The sequence below is a fragment of the Serpula lacrymans genome (assembly GCF_000218685.1).
Source record: "Serpula lacrymans var. lacrymans S7.9 unplaced genomic scaffold SERLAscaffold_6, whole genome shotgun sequence".
NCBI classification, from domain to species: domain Eukaryota; kingdom Fungi; phylum Basidiomycota; class Agaricomycetes; order Boletales; family Serpulaceae; genus Serpula; species Serpula lacrymans.
The window spans coordinates 736,652-755,087 of NW_006763295.1; the positions used below are offsets into that span (position 1 = coordinate 736,652).

Genomic DNA, 18,436 nt, shown 5'->3' on the forward strand with positions numbered 1-18,436 from the left:
AGGTGGCGGTGGCAATGGTGGGGGGAGGGGACGCGGTGGTGGTGGGCGAGGGCGAGGAAGTGGGAGCGGCAGGAGAAGCGGGGGTAATATTGATAATGATGACGACGATAGTCCAGACAGTGATGGGGATGGTGGAGAGGGTCAAAGAAGAGCCCCAAGGAGCGGAACAGGTCGAGGTAGTGTCATTTCCGCTACACGCGGCAGAGCGCGAGGAACTCGTGTGGCGTCTAATCCAGCCCCACACAGTGCTGCTTTGGACGGCGGTATGGATTATATTATTCTTTACTTAAGTCCTGCTAACAATCCTCGACTTCTAGTGGCTGACGATATAGTACATGTGCCCTCACATAGTAGCAACGCCCGAGTCCAGGATGGCAATGGACAGATGTGCTTCTGTGGTGTGCCAGCACTACGGAAAACAATGACGAATGGATCTTCCGTGAAAGGGAAGCAGTTCTTTGCATGTGGCAGAGGTGATACTTGTGGCTTTTTCCAGTGGACGGAAGATAATCCCTCTTCTGTCGTACCCACTAAGAGAACATTCTCCGATCGATCAGTGAGTATAAATGCATGGCGTGTATATGTCGTACTTGACCTGTATCACTAGGCGGTGACTGAAGCTAGACCTTCACCTCAATGTCGATGTAAGGAGGAGGCGGTCCGAAGAACTGTGACTAAGGAAGGCCCCAACAAAGGTCGGCCGTTTTTTGCTTGTTCGAAAGGCATAGACAACGGCTGCAATTTCTTTGAATGGGATGATGGAAAAGCCAGCTCCGGTAGCTCAGGACCTCAACCAAGTACTTCGGTCACTGATCAACGCGGTACACCATCTTCGAAGACATGTTTTAAGGTGTTTCAATAAATATTATGCTGGTTCTGTTATTGTGTTACTCACAGAACTTTTAGTGCGATCAAGAGGGTCACTGGGCAGCCGGTAAGTGGTGTTCTCGAACCATTATCGAAAGAAGGCCTAAGCTTTGAACAGATTGCCCTCAACCTGGTGGTTTCAAGCAAACTAAATCCATGGGAAGTGCATCAGGGACGTGCTATAGATGTGGTGAACCTGGGCACTACAGCACCGGTACGTCTTCAGCTTTTATATGAAGTTTTTGATATCACAATTCTCTCCAGCCTGTCCTAACGGGGCATCATCAGCAAAACCTAAACCAACCAAATCTACTTCTAGAACGAGAACAGCAAGTGGGAGAGGCGGTAGCACTCGAGGCAGAGGAAGTAAACGCGGGAAAAAAGGAGATAAAACCAAGAATAACACTTTCGGTGCCCCAGACGACTTTTAATGCCTGCTACCTTCATGGATTCGCAACACAGCTTGTATGATTGTCTTCGTGTTCTCAGTCTTCCCCATTATACTGTATTATGCATTACTCATTCCGCTGTAGACCTGTAAACTTATGCTGTATCACCATCGTTCGAATGCGCCGCGTGACATCGTGCGGCTCTGGGCAAAGAATATTGATCCTGCAAATCAAGCATCTGACCTTCAAGAATCCTTCTTAGCCTTTTTTACCTTACACATCTGACGGGAAGATAGCTACTAACATTGTGGCATTATCCAGCCCATTTACGAGCGAAATTTTGCCACTGGATGTCTGTTAGTGAGATAGCATATTCAAAGCGCTAGCATTATGCATCACATCGGCGGATCGCAGTAAAATCAGACACCGGGCCGCAATCTCCTTCTATCAAAGTATGTTGGTTCCGAATTCCTGAGTCTAAATGTCGGAAAAATCCGTTTAACCAGATCAGACCCTACGAATGTCTGTAACTTACCTGGGCCACCTGATGATCTGAGCCGTTGGTGATCAGAATCGGATCAGAAATAGAACAGACTATAATCAGGCGGATCAGCTGGGATAAGAAGATAAGAGACACAGATTGTGTCTGATGAGAAACATATCGGAACTGGGACAGAAAACGATCAGGCGGATTAGCTGGGGTAAGAGGGATACGAGCGACAGATATTCTCTGACCAGACATGACCAGATCAAAAGAGAGCATGTATGGGTTGAAATAGATGCCATCAGACAGACTTAGCTCAACGGTTCAAAATGTGACACCTGAGATTTTACTAGTGGTAGTTAACAATAAAAGCAGTCTAGTTGTCAGTTCCCGAAACGTAGGAACATATCACCATCAATCAAGTCATTTAAATAAAACCGGCCTTCCTTCAGATCAAAAGCCTCGATCATATGAGCTCCCCGAATCAGGGACTTAGCCATGACCAGCTTGAAATCTCTCGCTTCATCATACAAAAGTGCCCCCGACCATCTGGTCCTCGGAATTCCATTTGATGGCTTGAATATCTTGACCGACACAATATCAAACGAAGAGGACTGAAGGAAACATCGAAAGACGGTTTGGAGTTGAGCAGGAACTGGCTCCGATGTGTCTGTGTTAATGAGAACACAGTCGAAGCGTGATTCTTTATTGAAGTTGGGGTTGCAGCGAAGGATGTCCCGTCCTTCGCTCCAGTCTTCGTGTGATTGATACTTAAGATAAATGCATTGATATTTCCTGATCTGTGGAACATAGAACAATGTTAGAGCTGTAAAGTATATCTAATATCAGCTTACTGAGATGGGACCATCTCCAACGGCTACATTGCAACTTGAGACTAAAAAACTCCGCAGACGCTTGTCAAATCCTTTGAGGCCCTCGCAATGCTCCATGACTACCGAGCTTGTCAGGTTTGTGGGAGATCCTAGCATCCAGTGGTTATCGGGGGTAGGTTGTGTCGACCTCTGGTCATCATTTCTGCCAGCGTCATCTCCTAAGTCTTGGTCCTCAGTGTCGTTATGGTGGGCTTTATCATAGTTGTCGACGGTCATCCGTATGTGGGCGATGGCTTCTTGGTTCTCGTCAATGCGAGCCATCTGTGGAAACTGAACATCGGGCTTTTGGTACACATAAATATGTTTGCTTACCTGGCTGTCTGTATCTTTCCGGTTTGTCTGCTCGTAGGCTTCTTGCGCCTCTTGGTGAAAGCCCTCGCTGACTCGTGTGTCGTAGTTATCCGTTGCACCCTTCTGCCGGATTTCTGTGAGAATATGATTTATGGCGTGTTGCTTGCTAAAGTGGAAGTCCTTCTCGTAATTGTTTGAAATGTGCTGTATTATAAGAACCATTAGAAAACAATCAAGACACATGTAGAACCGTTACTCACTTCACAACATTGTTCATATTGAATAATATATTGTTTTAGCCGGTGTGTCCTCCCTTCGGTCATACAATTGAGGCCAATCATGAGCCGATATCTAGCATAGGCTCGGATACCATGTACTAATGTTGAGTTCCTAGGGAGAATTTGGACGATGCATGGGAGGATGCACTAGAAGAACAGAAAAGTCAGTGTATAGCGCTAATAAATAATGTATTAAGGACTATGCACCTTGAGTATATCATAAAACACTTGACCATCCGCATATTCGACTGTGGTGACGTTCATGAAGTGTTTGAGTCCAGGCCATCTTGATACATTCCGCATGCTATATATCCCGAGTTTTAGTGAGACGTCAAGTTTGACGTGTAGTTGAAACTTACTTTCTGGCCATATGGCCTTTGTTTCCGTTTTCTGCTAACACTGTGAGGAGGAGCGGCCAGATGTGCTTACCCCATTTTCCTAGATCATCGGAGTGTAATTTATCGTATGAAATGGAACAATATGGGTCTGAGTGGTCGAGTGACCAAAAAAAGTTCTGTAAAAAGCTAGTGAGTGGAAGATAAAAAAAATACGGGGAGAAAACCTTGGTTGCATGTAATCCGTGGGCTTGTAAGATTCGTTCAGCCTCCGTTTTATTTGATGCTGTGATTGAACGCTTGTACACCTTCTCCATGTTGTCAGTTGTGCGACACTGAAAATTTCCGCATAGTTTCGTTAAACTGTCATGGCAGACAAGACATTTCGGGCATGGAAATTTGGCCAGGGCCGCACGCGTAGCTGTTAGCGCACAGCTTTCTTCGCCATCAACAGACTTGACTGGTATTCCTGGATGTATCACTCTATCAATTTTGTCACCACAGGCCATTGCTTCTCCGAAGCGTGCAGGCCATCGTAGTGAGTGGAATATTACTTCGGCAACCTTGTGGTAAACTTCACGCTTGAAGCACTGCCATTTAATGGTATCAGCAGTGTTTCTGTCAGATGGGTCGGCCGGGTCCAAAGGCTGTAAAAACAATGCAATAAGAAGCCCCTGTGTAGCAGAAAAAACGCTTACAATGGGCATATACCCTACAAGAACACCTCCTCCATTTCCCGACGCATTTCTTACCCCCCGCGGCAAAAATAGCGGACGAATAATTATAGGGTGCTTCTTGACCCGCTTAGTGATGTTGCCTTTGTCAAGCCAGAGAGAGATCGGTAGAAAGCAATGCGGTGGTTCTTCTTGTGGAAAGGATTCCTGCATTCAAATTAATCCACATCAGAAAGCATGTAAATGTATATACTATATATTTACCTGTACGTCCCACCATTTGTTGGCTGAATTGAACTCGTCGTATATGCGTTCTTTCAAGACTATCCTACCATTTCGACGGCAATAATATTTGCGGCAAGGATGCCAAAGGATGAGAGGCGCTAATGTCTCATCCATAATCCAGTTGCGATAGATTTTCCACGGATCTCGGTACTGAAACTTGAAGTAATGAGTTTCTCCTAGATAACATGCAGAAACATTTCCTTCTTGAAACTGAAAGAAAGGTTAGAAGAATCGATTTTGAGGGTCGTCTTTGCCCACCTGGACATATTGCGCACGTGCTACTTGTAAAGTCTTCTCGATGTCTGCATAGTTCCGAAATGTAATGTTAGTATTATCTGCCCATCCATGATGTATCCCATATAACTGTGTGTTTACTATTGCTTTACTTAATAATCCCTTGACAGCTGTTTCCGCATATTCAAAGTCGGCACGATTGCGAAAGGGCGCCCACGGTTTGATCTCCAATGCAGAGCCAAGTCCAGCTTCGTGGTTGCCTTGATCAGCTGAAGGGATAACACTGTCAAGGGGAATTATGACTGGGTCGTGCTTCCCACTTTGAGGATGGTGGACAACTTGAATAAAAGTTGCACTTGATATCTGTTGGACATTGGTTTCGTCGTTACCAGATTCTGCTAAGTCAAGACTCAAGTCTGTCAGGCACAGTTGAAAGACAGAATGAAATGAAATATTCCCGCACCGCTGATTGGAGGACCCGCTTCAACCTCGTCATTGACTTGAGTCTGGTCTCCGTCAGCCTGATAAGATGCACAGAACTGTAAATTTAAGAAGTTGAAAAAGAGAGACGTTAACACCTCAACAGTTTTCTTTCTTTTTTGATTTGGCTCCTCGAGTGATCTCCCTAAGCACCGTTTCTCTGAATGGTTTTCTTGTCGTGCCGCTAGCTCTAATTGTTCCTGATTTCTGACCTTGCAGGACTTGATGTGCTTGTCAAAGCGCTGTGTGCTTCGGTGTTGTTGACAATATTTACACCATGGTCCTTTTTTTGCCTCGGTTGTCCTAGGAATATGAGACATAGTGTAGCTAGCTAGTATAGTTGAGCATGGAGACGTCGTTGTTGAGAAAATCATAGATCATGATGTTATCTACAAGTCACGGTTAGCCTGGTGTACGTAACAATTGAATCAGAGTCAGTAACAGATACTCCACACTGTTGCTCGTCTCCAACCAAAACAGTGCAGATGGAAAAAAAACAGAAACATATCAAAGACAAGAAGAAGAAGACCTCTACCAATCAAAAGGCTGCTCGTCAGACTGCTCAAGCTCCAGGAAGAAGAATAGCCTATGCAAAGAGCAGAGTTGTTTCACGCAGACAGGCGTCTAGTACCGAAATGGAGGGCAATAGTGAACGAGAGAGAGGTGGAGATGATTCAGAGGTATCAGACTCACCAGATAGTAACGAGCATCCAAGCTCTGCGCAGAAACCCATCAGTAACACGGAATCAGATAGTGATTTATCACAAATCAGTCTGCGAATGTCACCAGCATCACTGTATAAGGTAGAGACAGTTAGTTTCTTGTCCACAAAGATGTGCTGATGGTGTATATAGGCTGCCCGTAACGCTCAAATTGCAGCTAATGCTGCAAAGGAAGAAGCTAAAACTATGCGTCGTAAATACGACGATGCTATGAATGAGGTACATCAGGATGAGTCTGTTGAAAGGGGATCAAAGAAGGAAAAAAAAACCAAGAGCTCAAGAGATGATGACACGCACCACGAGCAAGTAATCAAGGGACTGGGGCATCAGTTTGAGATAACTCATGCTCTTTGGCTACATGAGCCTACCAAGACTTTTCAAACAACCATTGACGACGAGTATGATAAACTGGACCGTTTTGGCAGCACAGCTGCTAAAGTGCAAGGTCAGCTTCGTGATATTTTAGACATTGTTCCTGCCACATACCATGGTGACCTTCCGAATCACTGGTTAGGCCGTTCAGTGAGTGGTCCAGAATTTTGTAAGCAGTGTTCGAAACTCACCTGATTTTCAGTTCCGTGATGGAATGCAAGAACAGCGGTCAAACACAGCTACTCGTCTTCGATCTCGAGGTGCCACCATTTTTAATTGCACGGAGGAAGACTTGAGGATATCCCGCAAACGATGTGCAAAGTTTAGCGAAGATATTGGGCGGGTAGAAAATGCAAACGGTACCTCGACGTATCATCCATGGAACGTCAGTGTCCTTCATCGTAACTACAAGGGACGCTTCGACATCCAAACAGTTTTTTTGAATCCAATTCTTCAGAAAGTGAGTCAATAACAGCTGAAAAAAAATAAGAACTAAAAGCCAACCAAGCAGACAATGAGCTGTATCATACGAGGGCCTGCATCCGTAATTGCAATGAACGAAGGCGAATCTTCCCGTGCTGCAAGAAACAATGAAACGATGGATCTAACATGGGGATTAAACCATACAACGCCTGGCATGGTCGCAGCTTCTGCTGTCCTTGTGAGTACTTCTTGAGCTCATAGAGAAATCTGACTAACATACAGGGATTTATTTAGGCTCGTTGGGCCTTATCTCCAGACGAGTGCCTCAAGGAAAAGGGGAACGAATCTGGCATTCGTTGGCACGATGATTTTGACAACTACCTGGAGTACCTTTTAAGCGGCCTTCAAAAACAAAAAAAAAGTGTACTCAATATATTCCGAGAGTGGGATCAAGTCCTTTTCCCCAATACAAGCCATGGACTCGCAGGCCAACTGAGCAACACAGACAGGGATCAATTAATGCAAAGTGTGATGGCTGCATTGAATCATGATGAGGATGGATATGAACAGCCCGAAGGCCATAACAGCCATTCTGAACGAGGCTCTGGGGGACTCAACGAGGGTGGGAACAGCGAAGATGGAAGCGATAACTTCGAGGAGTGAAGGCACATGTGTATAGATAGTGCCTCTGTTATTAGATAAGATACAAATACTAGCGAATTGATGTTATCAATGGCCAGACCTTGAATGACTGATTGGCTTTGTAATCTTATCAATGATCAATCGATCAAGCTTCAATCAAGCTTCAATCAAGCTTAAATCTGGACGACTCAAACTGTAACTGAGGTGTCGATAACGCCAAGTCCAAACACGAGTTCAAGAAACTGTCCAAGACTATGGGAGACAAGTTGGACAAAGAGAAAGGCAGGTTCGTACAGTCTTTACTAACACAATCAACAATAATGATACAGCAGTGATTTGTACCCGCTCTACTTTGACACAAACTCATGGAGAACACCCTTCAGCACTTCAGTCTGCTCGCGGATCGCCCCTCCAACGTCTTCTTTCAACACTTTTCCCACCTCATCAAGATTCTTTTCGATGTTCCGCAATGTCTCTTCCAAATCTTGAGAGACTCGACTGTCTGGTGCTTCTGACCTTGCAACTCTCCTCCTTTTCCCTGGGTTAAGCGGTGAGAGCTCCATTTGTGATACGAGGAATTGACGCGCCCCACGACCGGTCCCAGGAGTCAATGGGGGAATAATATTGACCATCTGCTGAATGGTACCAACGGTGAGCCCAAATTACTGTGATCTCAATATGTGTACCTCATTGTCAATGGTATCTTGATCACCTATGTGACGCTTCAAAGGGACGGTGCCTTTTCCATCACTTTTTCCTGTTGTCTCGGCAACATTTACCACAGAGTTCTTTCAATCAAACTGGTAAGTCACAAAACATAATTCTTGTGTATTGAATTTCTTACCTCTTTGTTTGCCGCATTAAAAGAATTGACCAGGTTCACACCAGGCGTAGGAAGTTTATCAGCACTCGCTGTGTCATCTACCCGGGATTTAGTGGGTGTCGAAAAACTCGGGGTACTTTGCTGGTATCGTTCAAGCCGATTGTACTTATAACGCCCTTTTCTATCCACAGGACAACCCTGACCAAATCCACCACCATCATGGTATGATATCACACCGTCAGATGTGTGCGTGCTTGTGGAGCCCAATCTCAGCACTGGAGAGTCTTTGGTTGGCGGAGGCGGCGTAGGTGTACGAGGTGAGACCAGGGGACTTGTTGCAGCTACAAGCCCTGCATTATTTTCCTTCTGCTTTACTGAATATGTGTCTCCATGAATTTTCAGCCAGTGTTGCTCGAGTTTACTGGGACCTTCGGCAGCATGTGCAAGAACTGTGGGAGCAGCATTATTATAAGTAGATGACTTTGAGCTGTTTTCTGACGACGACGTCTCTTCAATACAAGGCGTGGAACTACGTCGTCGTCGCTTTCCTGTGTATGATGGCATGGGTTGTTGGATTATGGGTCCAAGTGTATTGTTGGGCTCCACTTCCAGTGAGCGAGGATACAGTATCTCTTGATAATTAACTAATCATGACGTTTCTAGCTCCACCAGCGCCACATGTTGTGTATAAGGAGGGCGAGGCTCCCGCCTGTCGTTCACATGCTTTCTCCCTTTTGAATACCACCAACACGAACACTTGATGTTGCAGGCCTTTGAGTCTTCAAACTTACAAGGTATGTCATCAGGCTACACGATGCACACTCATTTATTGATAACTCAAATATGCTTGCAGAGCCAATCAACCCTGATGTTTAAACGAGGAAGCCAGCAGCCAACAAAGAACACGGCTAGGAGCCGCACTACTCAGGTATGTATTATAATCTTTCTGACTTTGGCATCAGCCTCAATGTTGTCTTCCGCTATAGCAGCCATCAAGCAGTCAGTCTCGCTGGCTGTTTCTGCAACACTAGGAGCAAAATTTCCCCTTCCGATGCCTGGACCATCCCATATTAATGCTTGCATTATCACTCAACTTGCTACCCATCTGAGGAATGGGATGAGAATCATGAATCAACGTGTACGGTATTTACTGATACTAATGGCTTAGTAATATACAAATCTACCTCGGGGATATCACTTTAACAACTAGTAGATACTATTTACAACGAAATACTATGGCTTCTATTGTCTCTTTTTACTCTAAGCTTTAAAATTGAAAACCGGCAAAAAGCAAACAAAAGCATATATTAAAAACTCCGTATTAGGCCGAACCAGGCGCGATAGGACTGTTGAGCCTTACTGATACCAGGTCAGCGTTGTCCGTGTCCTCTGCCTGAATCGACGGATATCATTGATCACAGCACTCAGGCTGAATTGACAGGTCAGTCTGGTGAGCTCGATCAGCGTACTTCGGCACTTCAGCGCGATCAGCCGTGTCAGCACGATCAACCATGTCAGCGCGATCAACGTGGCTAGCGTATTCACACTCATCACGCGTATTATCCTTACAGGCATCTGATCGAACCTGTCCGCAGCGTTTTGTATCTAATATGTTATCCAAATTTCTTACAGCGTTATCAGGTCGCATTCGGCCAAATCATGAAAAACGGATTTTTGCGACAAACCTACTTCGAAGTCGAGTGCGATTGAGTAAATATGGATTGAACTGACCGCCTACTATAGCTGTAGCCAGTAGTAGGTGCAGTAGCTACTCGGTTCTGGTCGGTATCAGTTCTCATGACCTCACAGGCCTCACATCTGAGCGAGAATTTAACATTTGATTCCGCGCGCTGGTCAAGCGATATGGTCGGCAGGTACAGTGTTACGGATGTTGGCGGCCCCAAGTAACTTAGTAATTTAAAAGCCCCAACTTGAAGCCCTCCCAGCGACACTTGTGATTTGGTTTCGTTTCCCTTTTCAATGGCCAAGCTCCCGCCCGCATCCTTGTCCAACAACGCAATGGACGAAGATGGTGCATCCATTCAGGATAGCGAAAAGGACATCCCGATTGAACTGACCTCCCAGGAGCGTAGGCGGATATTGAGAAAGCTTGACTGGCACTTGCTGCCTTTCGTGTCTTTGCTCTATTTGCTGTCTTTTTTGTAAGTTTACAGCACGTTACAAGCATTCAAGTCCTAAACATAGCTTCAGGGATCGGAGTAATGTAGGCAAGTATTCTTAGTTGACTTGCTCGAATGGGTAACAAGATCTCGAAACGCCGATCATCCAGGTAATGCCAAGGTTGCTGGGATGGCGGCAGACTTGAATTTGGTGGGACTGAGATATAACACAGCGTCGGCCGTGTTCTATGTGAGTCACCTTCTAATTATGTTCATCATCAACTCGTTGATATTCTTGCTAGATTCTCTACTGTTTGGCTGAAGTACCCTCGTAAGGATGTAGCATAAGTTATACATCACAGATTTAATAACTGTGTTACAGGAATATCGCTCTCAAAGTGTTTCGCCCATCTCGATGGAGTATGTCTTCTAAACATGCTCTCTTTGTCTTGCTGACTGTCATAAAGTTCCTCTGATCATGGTGGCGTGGGGTCTGGTCATAACTTTAATGTGTCTTGTTAATAGCTATTCTTCTTTGATAGTGTACGTAGTCCTATTTTCTTTTCGGACTGTTGCAGCTAACTCGGTTCGCAGCTGTCGAATCTTCTTAGGTTTAACAGAGGCTGGACTGTTTCCTGGAGTGACCTATTATATTTCACTATGGTATCCCAGAGCAGAACAAGCAAAGCGAGTCGCAATATTCTTCTCGGCTGCTACTATTGCAGGTGGGTAGTTCTGTGATTGGTCGTATATGATCGGAAAGATTAAGTAGTTGCCTTTTGTCAGGTGCATTTGGAGGTCTTTTAGCGTGCGTACATTCTATTCTTACCACGTACTGTGTTGACATCTCGTGATTAAGTTTTGGAATTGAACGAATGGAAGGGTATGTCGCTTGAATTACCTAGGGTGTTAAGTGTCATGACATAAAGTCTAGAGTCGGGGGATTACACGGCTGGCAATGGATTGTGAGTGAAGATGTCTCTATCGGCTACAACATGCTCATTCCTATCGATCTTAGTTCTGCTTAGAAGGCCTAGGTAAGTCGGCCAGATACACCTACACGTAATTTTCAATATGTTGATGTCATAATAGCCACTATTATTATTGCAGTATTGTCGTTTTTCTTCATGCACGATGTAAGTGAAACCATGCTTCAAAATACCTTCGCTCATATATTGTCTCATTTCAGTACCCAGAAACTGCAGCGTTCTTGACTCATAAGGAGCGGATCACCGTTGTAGAAATGTTGAAGAAAGACTCTCGCTCCCTTGCAACCCATTACGACAAAAACTTTGTGTTCCAGGCCATAAAGGACTACAAAACGTATATGCATCTTGGAATATTCATCGGGTATTTTTCTTCCATTTTCTCATTTTCTCCCTGCATTCATGCGTGTTCTTTATGTTCTTTTCAGCATTTTAGTCCCAGTTTATTGCATTGCTTTGTTCATGCCCACGATCATCAACGAGCTTGGCTACTCCGCGGCGAACGCTCAACTTTTATCTGTCCCTCCCTTCGTTGCGGGTTGCATATTCACCATTGTCGTTGGCATCATATCTGATAAGCATCAATTGCGGGGACCATACATCATTGGCTGTGCGCTTGTGTCCCTTATAGGATTCATTATCTTGTACGTGGAAGATAGGCCTGGTCCATCTTACGCTGGTGCAATTCTAGCTGCCGTCGGCGTCTTTCCAACTGTGGCAGTCGAACTAGCTTGGGTTGCCAGTGGTGCAGGTGGCGACATGAAGCGAGGAGTTGCGATTGCTATGGTTATCGGTATTGGCAATCTTGGAGGGTGTGTTACAATTTCACCTTTTCTTGAACCTACATATAATGACAATAACTTTTCAAGCATATGCTCCTCATTTGTCTATATCGACCCTCCTCGTTTCCATATCGGACATGGAACGATGATGGGATTCCTCGGCCTCAGGTATGCGTATCCCAACTTCATGACACACGCGCTTGATTACACCTCCCTATATCCTCTAGTATAATTTTGAGCGCGTTAAAGATGTGGAACTATACCAGACTTAACAAAGAAAAAGAAGCTCTCTGTCTTGCCGAAAATATAAGCGATACGCAAGAAGACCAATTCAAGGACATGGGCGACGAGAGCCCGTTATTTAGGTATGACCAACGACGACGTCGTCATGGATTTGCTAACTATGTTGAAAACTAGATATATAATCTAAAAGGCCTCATTATCAATGGGTCTACATAGCACACTACGAGTAGCACCGTCAGTCTGCCGTCTCAGGACTAGAAAATATGTTACGATAATCCTTTAGCTTTTCTTCAGCACGAAATTTTCTCTTTTCTTATTTTTGCGGTTTCTCGCTCTCAAGGCAGGGCTGTGCGTAATGTACTTTTTGTCGATTTTTGTGATTTCCAAATATCTAGTGGCACGTCAGTGCCACATATCAAATACATGTCAACACTCTGCAAACCAAACCTTGCTCGCGCTAAACCACCTTCTTCCCAACTTTTCTTTTGTCCCCTCGAAATTCTGATTTCTTCTGCTCTGTGTGGGTCTTGAGTGATTCGCCACAAGTGGTCAGGATGCATTTGTACAATTTAACACTGCAACCTCCTTCTGCAGTGACCCAGGCTATTGTGGGCAACTTTTCTGGGGTCAGACAACAAGAAATCATCGTATCCCATGGAACTCGTCTTGAACTTCTACGACCAGATGTGCAAACCGGGAAGTTGTCTACCGTCATTGCCACGGACGTGTTTGGCTCCATCCGTTCTCTCGCTGCTTTTCGGTTGACGGGTGGTACGAAGGGTGAGCAATTGTACGTATGCGCTTCATCTTCGTGCATTTACGCTCTATTTTCTCAGACTACGCAATAGTAGGGTCAGACTCGGGCCGCATTGTTATTCTGGATTATGATCCACGTACTTCAAGTTTCGTTAAGCTTCACCAAGAAACTTTTGGAAAATCCGGTTCGCGGCGTATTGTTCCTGGTCAATATCTTGCTACGGACCCAAAGGGACGCAGTGTCATGATATCTGCGATGGAAAAAGCCAAGCTCGTGTACATCCTCAACCGAGATGCTGCTGCGAACTTAACGATTTCATCACCTCTCGAGGCGCACAAAAATGCAGCAATTATTCACCATATAGTTGGTCTTGACGTCGGATTTGAGAACCCCTTATTTGCTGCTCTGGAAGTTGATTACACTGAATCAGACCAGGATCCAACTGGTGAGGCTTTTAACAACGCCGAAAAAGTTAGTCATTTCGCGATTCATCTATTGAATCATCCTTACCTGTCTAAATTCCAGATGTTAACATATTACGAACTTGACCTGGGCCTTAATCATGTTGTTAGAAAGTGGAGTGAACCAACCGATCCCCGGGCTAACCTGCTTGTGCAAGTTCCTGGTGGACAGTTGGCATCTTCAGAGCGCTTTGATGGCCCTTCTGGCGTGTTGGTTTGTTGTGAAGACCATATTATATATAGACATATGGGTGTTCCTCAGCATCGCATTCCTATACCGCGACGACGACATCCGCTTGAAGATCCTGAACGAGGCATTATTATCGTAGCCGCTGTGATGCATAAAATGAAGGTTGGTCATGGGTTACTACGTATTTTTAATTTGGTCTCATTTCTTTCTTTCTATAGGGTGCTTTCTTCTTCCTTTTGCAAAGCGAAGACGGTGATCTGTACAAGGTGACCATCGAGCATGAAGATGATGAAGTGAAAGCATTAAAAATCAAGTATTTTGATACTGTACCTGTGGCATCCAGTCTTTGTATTCTCAAATCTGGTTTCCTTTTTGTTGCGTCTGAGTTCGGAAATCAGTAAGTCTGGTTTTGCTGACGACTCGCCTGAAAATGAATAACTGACTTCTGTTTTCCAGTTATCTTTACCAATTTCAAAAATTAGGTGATGATGACAACGAGCCAGAATTCAGTTCCACGTCTTACCCTTCGTTCGGCATGGCCGAACCTTCAATGCCCTTGCCTCATGCACATTTTCATCCTCGTGCTTTAGATAACCTTGCACTCGCTGACGAAATGGAATCATTAGATCCAATACTGGACTCGAAGGTCATGAATATTCTACCCAACTCGGATACTCCACAAATTTTTGCCGCCTGTGGGCGTGGGGCACGTAGCTCACTTCGAATGCTAAGGCATGGTCTCGATGTTGAAGAATCCGTTAGCTCTGAATTGCCAGGTATTCCCAATGCTGTCTGGACTACTAAACGGAAAGAGGACGGTAAGTTTGCGACCGCACCTATAAACTGTTAATTGCGCTCTAACGTATTTTTTAGATCCCTTCGACTCGTATATTATTCTCTCATTCGTGAACGGTACTCTCGTCTTGTCTATTGGCGAAACCATCGAGGAAGTTCAGGACACTGGTTTCCTTTCGTCTGCTCCGACATTGGCCGTTCAACAAATTGGTGCCGATGCCCTACTGCAGGTACATCCCCAGGGTATTCGTCACGTTTTGGCCGACCGACGCGTCAACGAATGGCGTGTTCCCCAAGGCAAGACTATAGTCAGTGCGGCAACCAATAAAAGGCAGGTCGTTGTTGCCCTAAGCTCCGCTGAGCTGGTTTACTTCGAGCTTGACTTGGATGGACAACTCAACGAGTACCAAGATCGCAAGGCAATGGGCTCCACTGTGTTGGCTTTAAGTGTTGGTGAGGTTCCTGAAGGCCGCCAGAGGACTCCTTATCTTGTATGTGGTTGGTTTCTCAGTATTTATATCTTGTTAACGTCTATTTACTATTCCAGGCTGTTGGGTGTGAGGACCAGACTGTCCGTATCATTTCTTTGGACCCTGAGAGTACCCTGGAAACCATTAGTTTACAAGCTTTAACCGCACCTCCTTCAGCCATTTGTATTGCCGATATGCTGGACGCGAGTATCAACAAAACGCAGCCAACTATGTTTGTGAATATCGGCTTACAAAATGGTGTGTTACTGCGCACGGTACTCGATCCAATCAATGGCCAGTTGACCGACACGAGGACTCGGTTCGTGCTTAAAGAAAACCTTATATACCCTTACTGATCTGTAAACAGCTTCTTAGGGACAAGGCCCATACGCTTGGTTCGCGTACAAATTCATGGGAATCCTGCCATCCTTGCACTTTCATCAAGATCCTGGCTTAACTATACACACCAAAATCTGATGCACTTCACACCACTAATTTTCGAGAACCTTGATTATGCATGGAGTTTTTCTGCAGAGCTCAGTCCAGAAGGGCTTATTGGTATCGCCGGTAGTGTATTACGGTGAGTATCTAACATTCATTAAGTTCACAAAGAAGAGGTTGTCCGAGATGTAAACAAGAGACCGTAAACCCTTATTGGGACGATGTCGAAGAACTTTTAATTTGTACCAATTGTTCCTACTGAGACAACCTTTTTTCTTTCTTGGATCGAATACTGTTTCTGCGGTGGTTCTGATCAATCGTATTCTTTTTTCTCTCCAGTATATTCCAGATTCCCAAGCTGGGTACAAAGCTGAAACAAGACACGATACCTCTTTCATACACTCCGCGCAAGTTCATATCACATCCAACAAACCGATATTTTTACCTCATTGAAGGTGATCACCGTGTTCTGGGGGAAGATGCGGCAGCTAAAAGATTGGATGAAATGGTATGTATAATTAAACCTCTATACCGGCATGTCAGTACTGACATAGGCCTGTTAGAGGCAGAGGGGTAAAATGGTAGACGATAATATGCTTGATTTGCCACCTGAAGTCTTTGGTCGACCAAAAGCTCCGGCTGGAACATGGGCATCTGCCATTCGGATCATTGACCCTGTTGAGGTATACTTTTTATTTCATCGCCCCAGTGATAGCTGTCTCTGATATATATGACGCAGGCCAAAACGCTCAGCATGATAACTCTAGATAGTAACGAGTGTGCTTTTTCTCTTGCTATTGTGCCATTTTCCGCTCGTGGAAACGAATTGCATCTGGTGGTTGGTACTGCAGCAGATACATTCCTTGCTCCTCGGTCATGTAGTAGTGGATTTTTGCGAACATACAAGTTTACAGAGGATGGTACGGGCTTAGAGTTGCTACATAAGGTCAGCCTTAGCCTTCTTACTTTACTATCGAATTATGCTTACAATGATGGCATAGACTGAAACAGATGATGTTCCTCTGGCATTAATGGCTTTCCAAGGTCGCCTGGTGGCCGGAGTAGGAAAGGCTCTTAGAATTTACGATATCGGGAAAAAGAAACTTCTACGAAAGGTTGAAAACAAGGCAAGAGCTGTTAGCTCATACATATTATTATTCATAGTAACACATATAGTAGACTTTTTCCACAGCTATCGTCACGTTGAACACTCAGGGCTCTCGAATAATCGTTGGCGATATGCAAGAGTCAATATCATTTGTCGCTTACAAAGCTCCTGAAAATCGTCTTTTAGTATTTGCGGACGATAACCAGCCTAGATGGATTACTGCGACGACGATGGTAGACTACACGACAATCGCTGCGGGTGACCGCTTTGGCAATATTTTTGTCAATAGGCTTGACCCGAAAGTGTCGGAGCAAGTCGACGACGATCCTACTGGTGCAGGCATCCTCCATGAAAAGGGATTACTTATGGGCGCACCTCACAAGACCAAGATGCTTGCTCATTTCCACATTGGTGATCTTGTTACTTCTATCAACAAGGTCTCGTTGGTTGCTGGTGGTCGCGAGGTACTGTTGTATACCGGACTGCACGGCACAATTGGTATTCTCGTCCCTTTCGTGTCGAAAGAAGACGTGGACTTTATTTCAACACTGGAGCAACACATGCGCACTGAGCAGGGAAGTTTAGTCGGGCGAGACCAGCTTAGTTGGCGAGGCTACTACACGCCAGTCAAGTCGGTGGTCGATGGTGATCTTTGCGAGACGTATGCGCGATTACCTGGCACAAAGCAGAGCGCTATTGCTGGTGAACTCGATCGGACGGTGGGTGAGGTGCTAAAAAAGCTTGAACAACTGCGCGTAACTGCCAGTGGGTTCTAGGTGTTCATGAATGTAGAATCAACTAACTCTGTATTTTATTATTTGTTGTCTGATGTTGCATATAATAATGTGATGTATGTCGTAGCATCACATATTCGATCTGTGATGACGTTTGTTGACCGATCTCCAGCCTGTCAGTGCGATCATATATATAGCCTGTAACGTATTCGCAGCCAAGGTACCGTTATTCCTTGTTGTCTTCCACTCATATTCCTTTCCAAACACCAAAAATCTATCATATCATCATGCTGAGTCGCAGCGCGCGTGGTTTGAATGTGTCGTGTGTTCGTGCAGCTCAAGCCTCGAGGCCTTTCGTAATGTCTCAAAGGACATTGATGACACTCAAACATCACAAAGTATATCTGAGCCTGTTTTACTTCATGTGAACCGCGTTTTCACTTTCTTTTTTACGTGACGCATATAGTACACTGCCCATGCTTCAGCAGCTGGTCAAGGGCGCAATGGGGAGGTCAAGTCCGACGATGACGACGGGTTGACACTGCGCCTTGCAATGCCCAAGTCATTGGGAGGGAAAGGTGACGGACAGAACCCCGAACAGCTTTTTGCCATGGGTTACGCATGTAAGTAATCCCTCTCGGGTCTCCTGCAGGCGCACGAGTCTAAAATATACATCCCCCTAAATATCTATGTCTATATCTGGGTGCAGCATGTTTTTTGGGTGCACTACAGATGATGGCCGGAAAAACGGGAAAGACGGATGCCGCAAAAAACGCGGTGATTTACACGAGCGTGCATCTCGGCGAGCCAGAAGAATTAGGCGGCTTTGGTATCGCCGTCGATATCAAAGTCGAAGGTGTAGAAGACGAAGAGCTCATCAAGGCTGGACATGAGGTGTGTGATTTTTCGATAGATCTCGCATAGCAAGCCCTATGCCGGCTATTGTTATATTTTTATGACTGACTTTTATATGCCTAGGCTTGTCCTTATAGTCGGGCGCTCAAGCACGGCGCGGTGGTTAACGTGTCCAAGGCGTAGACAGCGATCAGGGCTTTTGACATTGACTACATTAGGCACTCGACTGTTTTATGATAGGCAACTGCAACTTTGTTAGTTCATTTCTCGATAAGTGAGAAAAAGCCGCATGGCAAGCATAC

At 45.1% G+C, this 18,436-nt stretch overlaps 7 protein-coding genes across 7 annotated transcripts; 5 read left to right on the forward strand and 2 right to left on the reverse strand.

Annotated features, from left to right (window-relative positions):
* Positions 1-1,000: 1,000 nt before the first annotated feature.
* Positions 1,001-1,482, forward strand: SERLADRAFT_465305 (uncharacterized protein; the record flags this gene model as incomplete). The annotated part of the gene is made up of 2 exons (XM_007317386.1): positions 1,001-1,036; positions 1,066-1,482. The coding sequence occupies 2 exons, from the start codon at positions 1,024-1,026 to the stop codon at positions 1,296-1,298; spliced, it is 246 nt and encodes an 81-aa protein (XP_007317448.1).
* Positions 1,483-2,123: 641 nt separating this feature from the next.
* On the reverse strand, positions 2,124-5,530 carry SERLADRAFT_437083 (uncharacterized protein; the record flags this gene model as incomplete). Its single annotated transcript, XM_007317387.1, has 11 exons — positions 2,124-2,540; positions 2,595-2,894; positions 2,946-3,128; positions 3,185-3,349; positions 3,410-3,506; positions 3,562-3,716; positions 3,765-4,184; positions 4,236-4,418; positions 4,476-4,706; positions 4,755-5,128; positions 5,194-5,530. The coding sequence occupies 11 exons, from the start codon at positions 5,528-5,530 to the stop codon at positions 2,124-2,126; spliced, it is 2,862 nt and encodes a 953-aa protein (XP_007317449.1).
* Positions 5,531-5,845: 315 nt separating this feature from the next.
* Positions 5,846-7,390, forward strand: SERLADRAFT_407760 (uncharacterized protein; the record flags this gene model as incomplete). Its single annotated transcript, XM_007317388.1, has 5 exons — positions 5,846-6,022; positions 6,065-6,454; positions 6,507-6,764; positions 6,804-6,965; positions 7,022-7,390. 5 exons carry the CDS (start codon positions 5,846-5,848, stop codon positions 7,388-7,390), a joined length of 1,356 nt encoding a protein of 451 aa, XP_007317450.1.
* A 160-nt stretch (positions 7,391-7,550) lies between these two features.
* SERLADRAFT_414962 (uncharacterized protein) lies at positions 7,551-8,756 on the reverse strand (the record flags this gene model as incomplete). The annotated part of the gene is made up of 3 exons (XM_007317389.1): positions 7,551-8,001; positions 8,056-8,157; positions 8,214-8,756. The coding sequence occupies 3 exons, from the start codon at positions 8,754-8,756 to the stop codon at positions 7,717-7,719; spliced, it is 930 nt and encodes a 309-aa protein (XP_007317451.1).
* Positions 8,757-10,211: 1,455 nt separating this feature from the next.
* On the forward strand, positions 10,212-12,553 carry SERLADRAFT_368727 (uncharacterized protein; the record flags this gene model as incomplete). The annotated part of the gene is made up of 17 exons (XM_007317390.1): positions 10,212-10,354; positions 10,404-10,420; positions 10,483-10,562; positions 10,615-10,643; positions 10,695-10,732; positions 10,780-10,855; positions 10,907-11,037; positions 11,099-11,120; positions 11,172-11,195; positions 11,247-11,277; positions 11,331-11,349; positions 11,405-11,448; positions 11,502-11,662; positions 11,727-12,110; positions 12,168-12,248; positions 12,308-12,445; positions 12,514-12,553. 17 exons carry the CDS (start codon positions 10,212-10,214, stop codon positions 12,551-12,553), a joined length of 1,458 nt encoding a protein of 485 aa, XP_007317452.1.
* Positions 12,554-12,827: 274 nt separating this feature from the next.
* On the forward strand, positions 12,828-17,445 carry SERLADRAFT_355643 (uncharacterized protein; the record flags this gene model as incomplete). Its single annotated transcript, XM_007317391.1, has 13 exons — positions 12,828-13,103; positions 13,160-13,551; positions 13,606-13,893; positions 13,950-14,128; positions 14,188-14,549; positions 14,605-15,017; positions 15,074-15,315; positions 15,364-15,576; positions 15,777-15,945; positions 16,001-16,120; positions 16,177-16,383; positions 16,439-16,573; positions 16,617-17,445. The coding sequence occupies 13 exons, from the start codon at positions 12,878-12,880 to the stop codon at positions 17,319-17,321; spliced, it is 3,651 nt and encodes a 1,216-aa protein (XP_007317453.1).
* On the forward strand, positions 17,444-18,397 carry SERLADRAFT_465319 (uncharacterized protein; the record flags this gene model as incomplete). Its single annotated transcript, XM_007317392.1, has 4 exons — positions 17,444-17,677; positions 17,746-17,902; positions 17,989-18,173; positions 18,258-18,397. 4 exons carry the CDS (start codon positions 17,567-17,569, stop codon positions 18,315-18,317), a joined length of 513 nt encoding a protein of 170 aa, XP_007317454.1.
* Between the last annotated feature and the right edge of the window lie 39 nt (positions 18,398-18,436).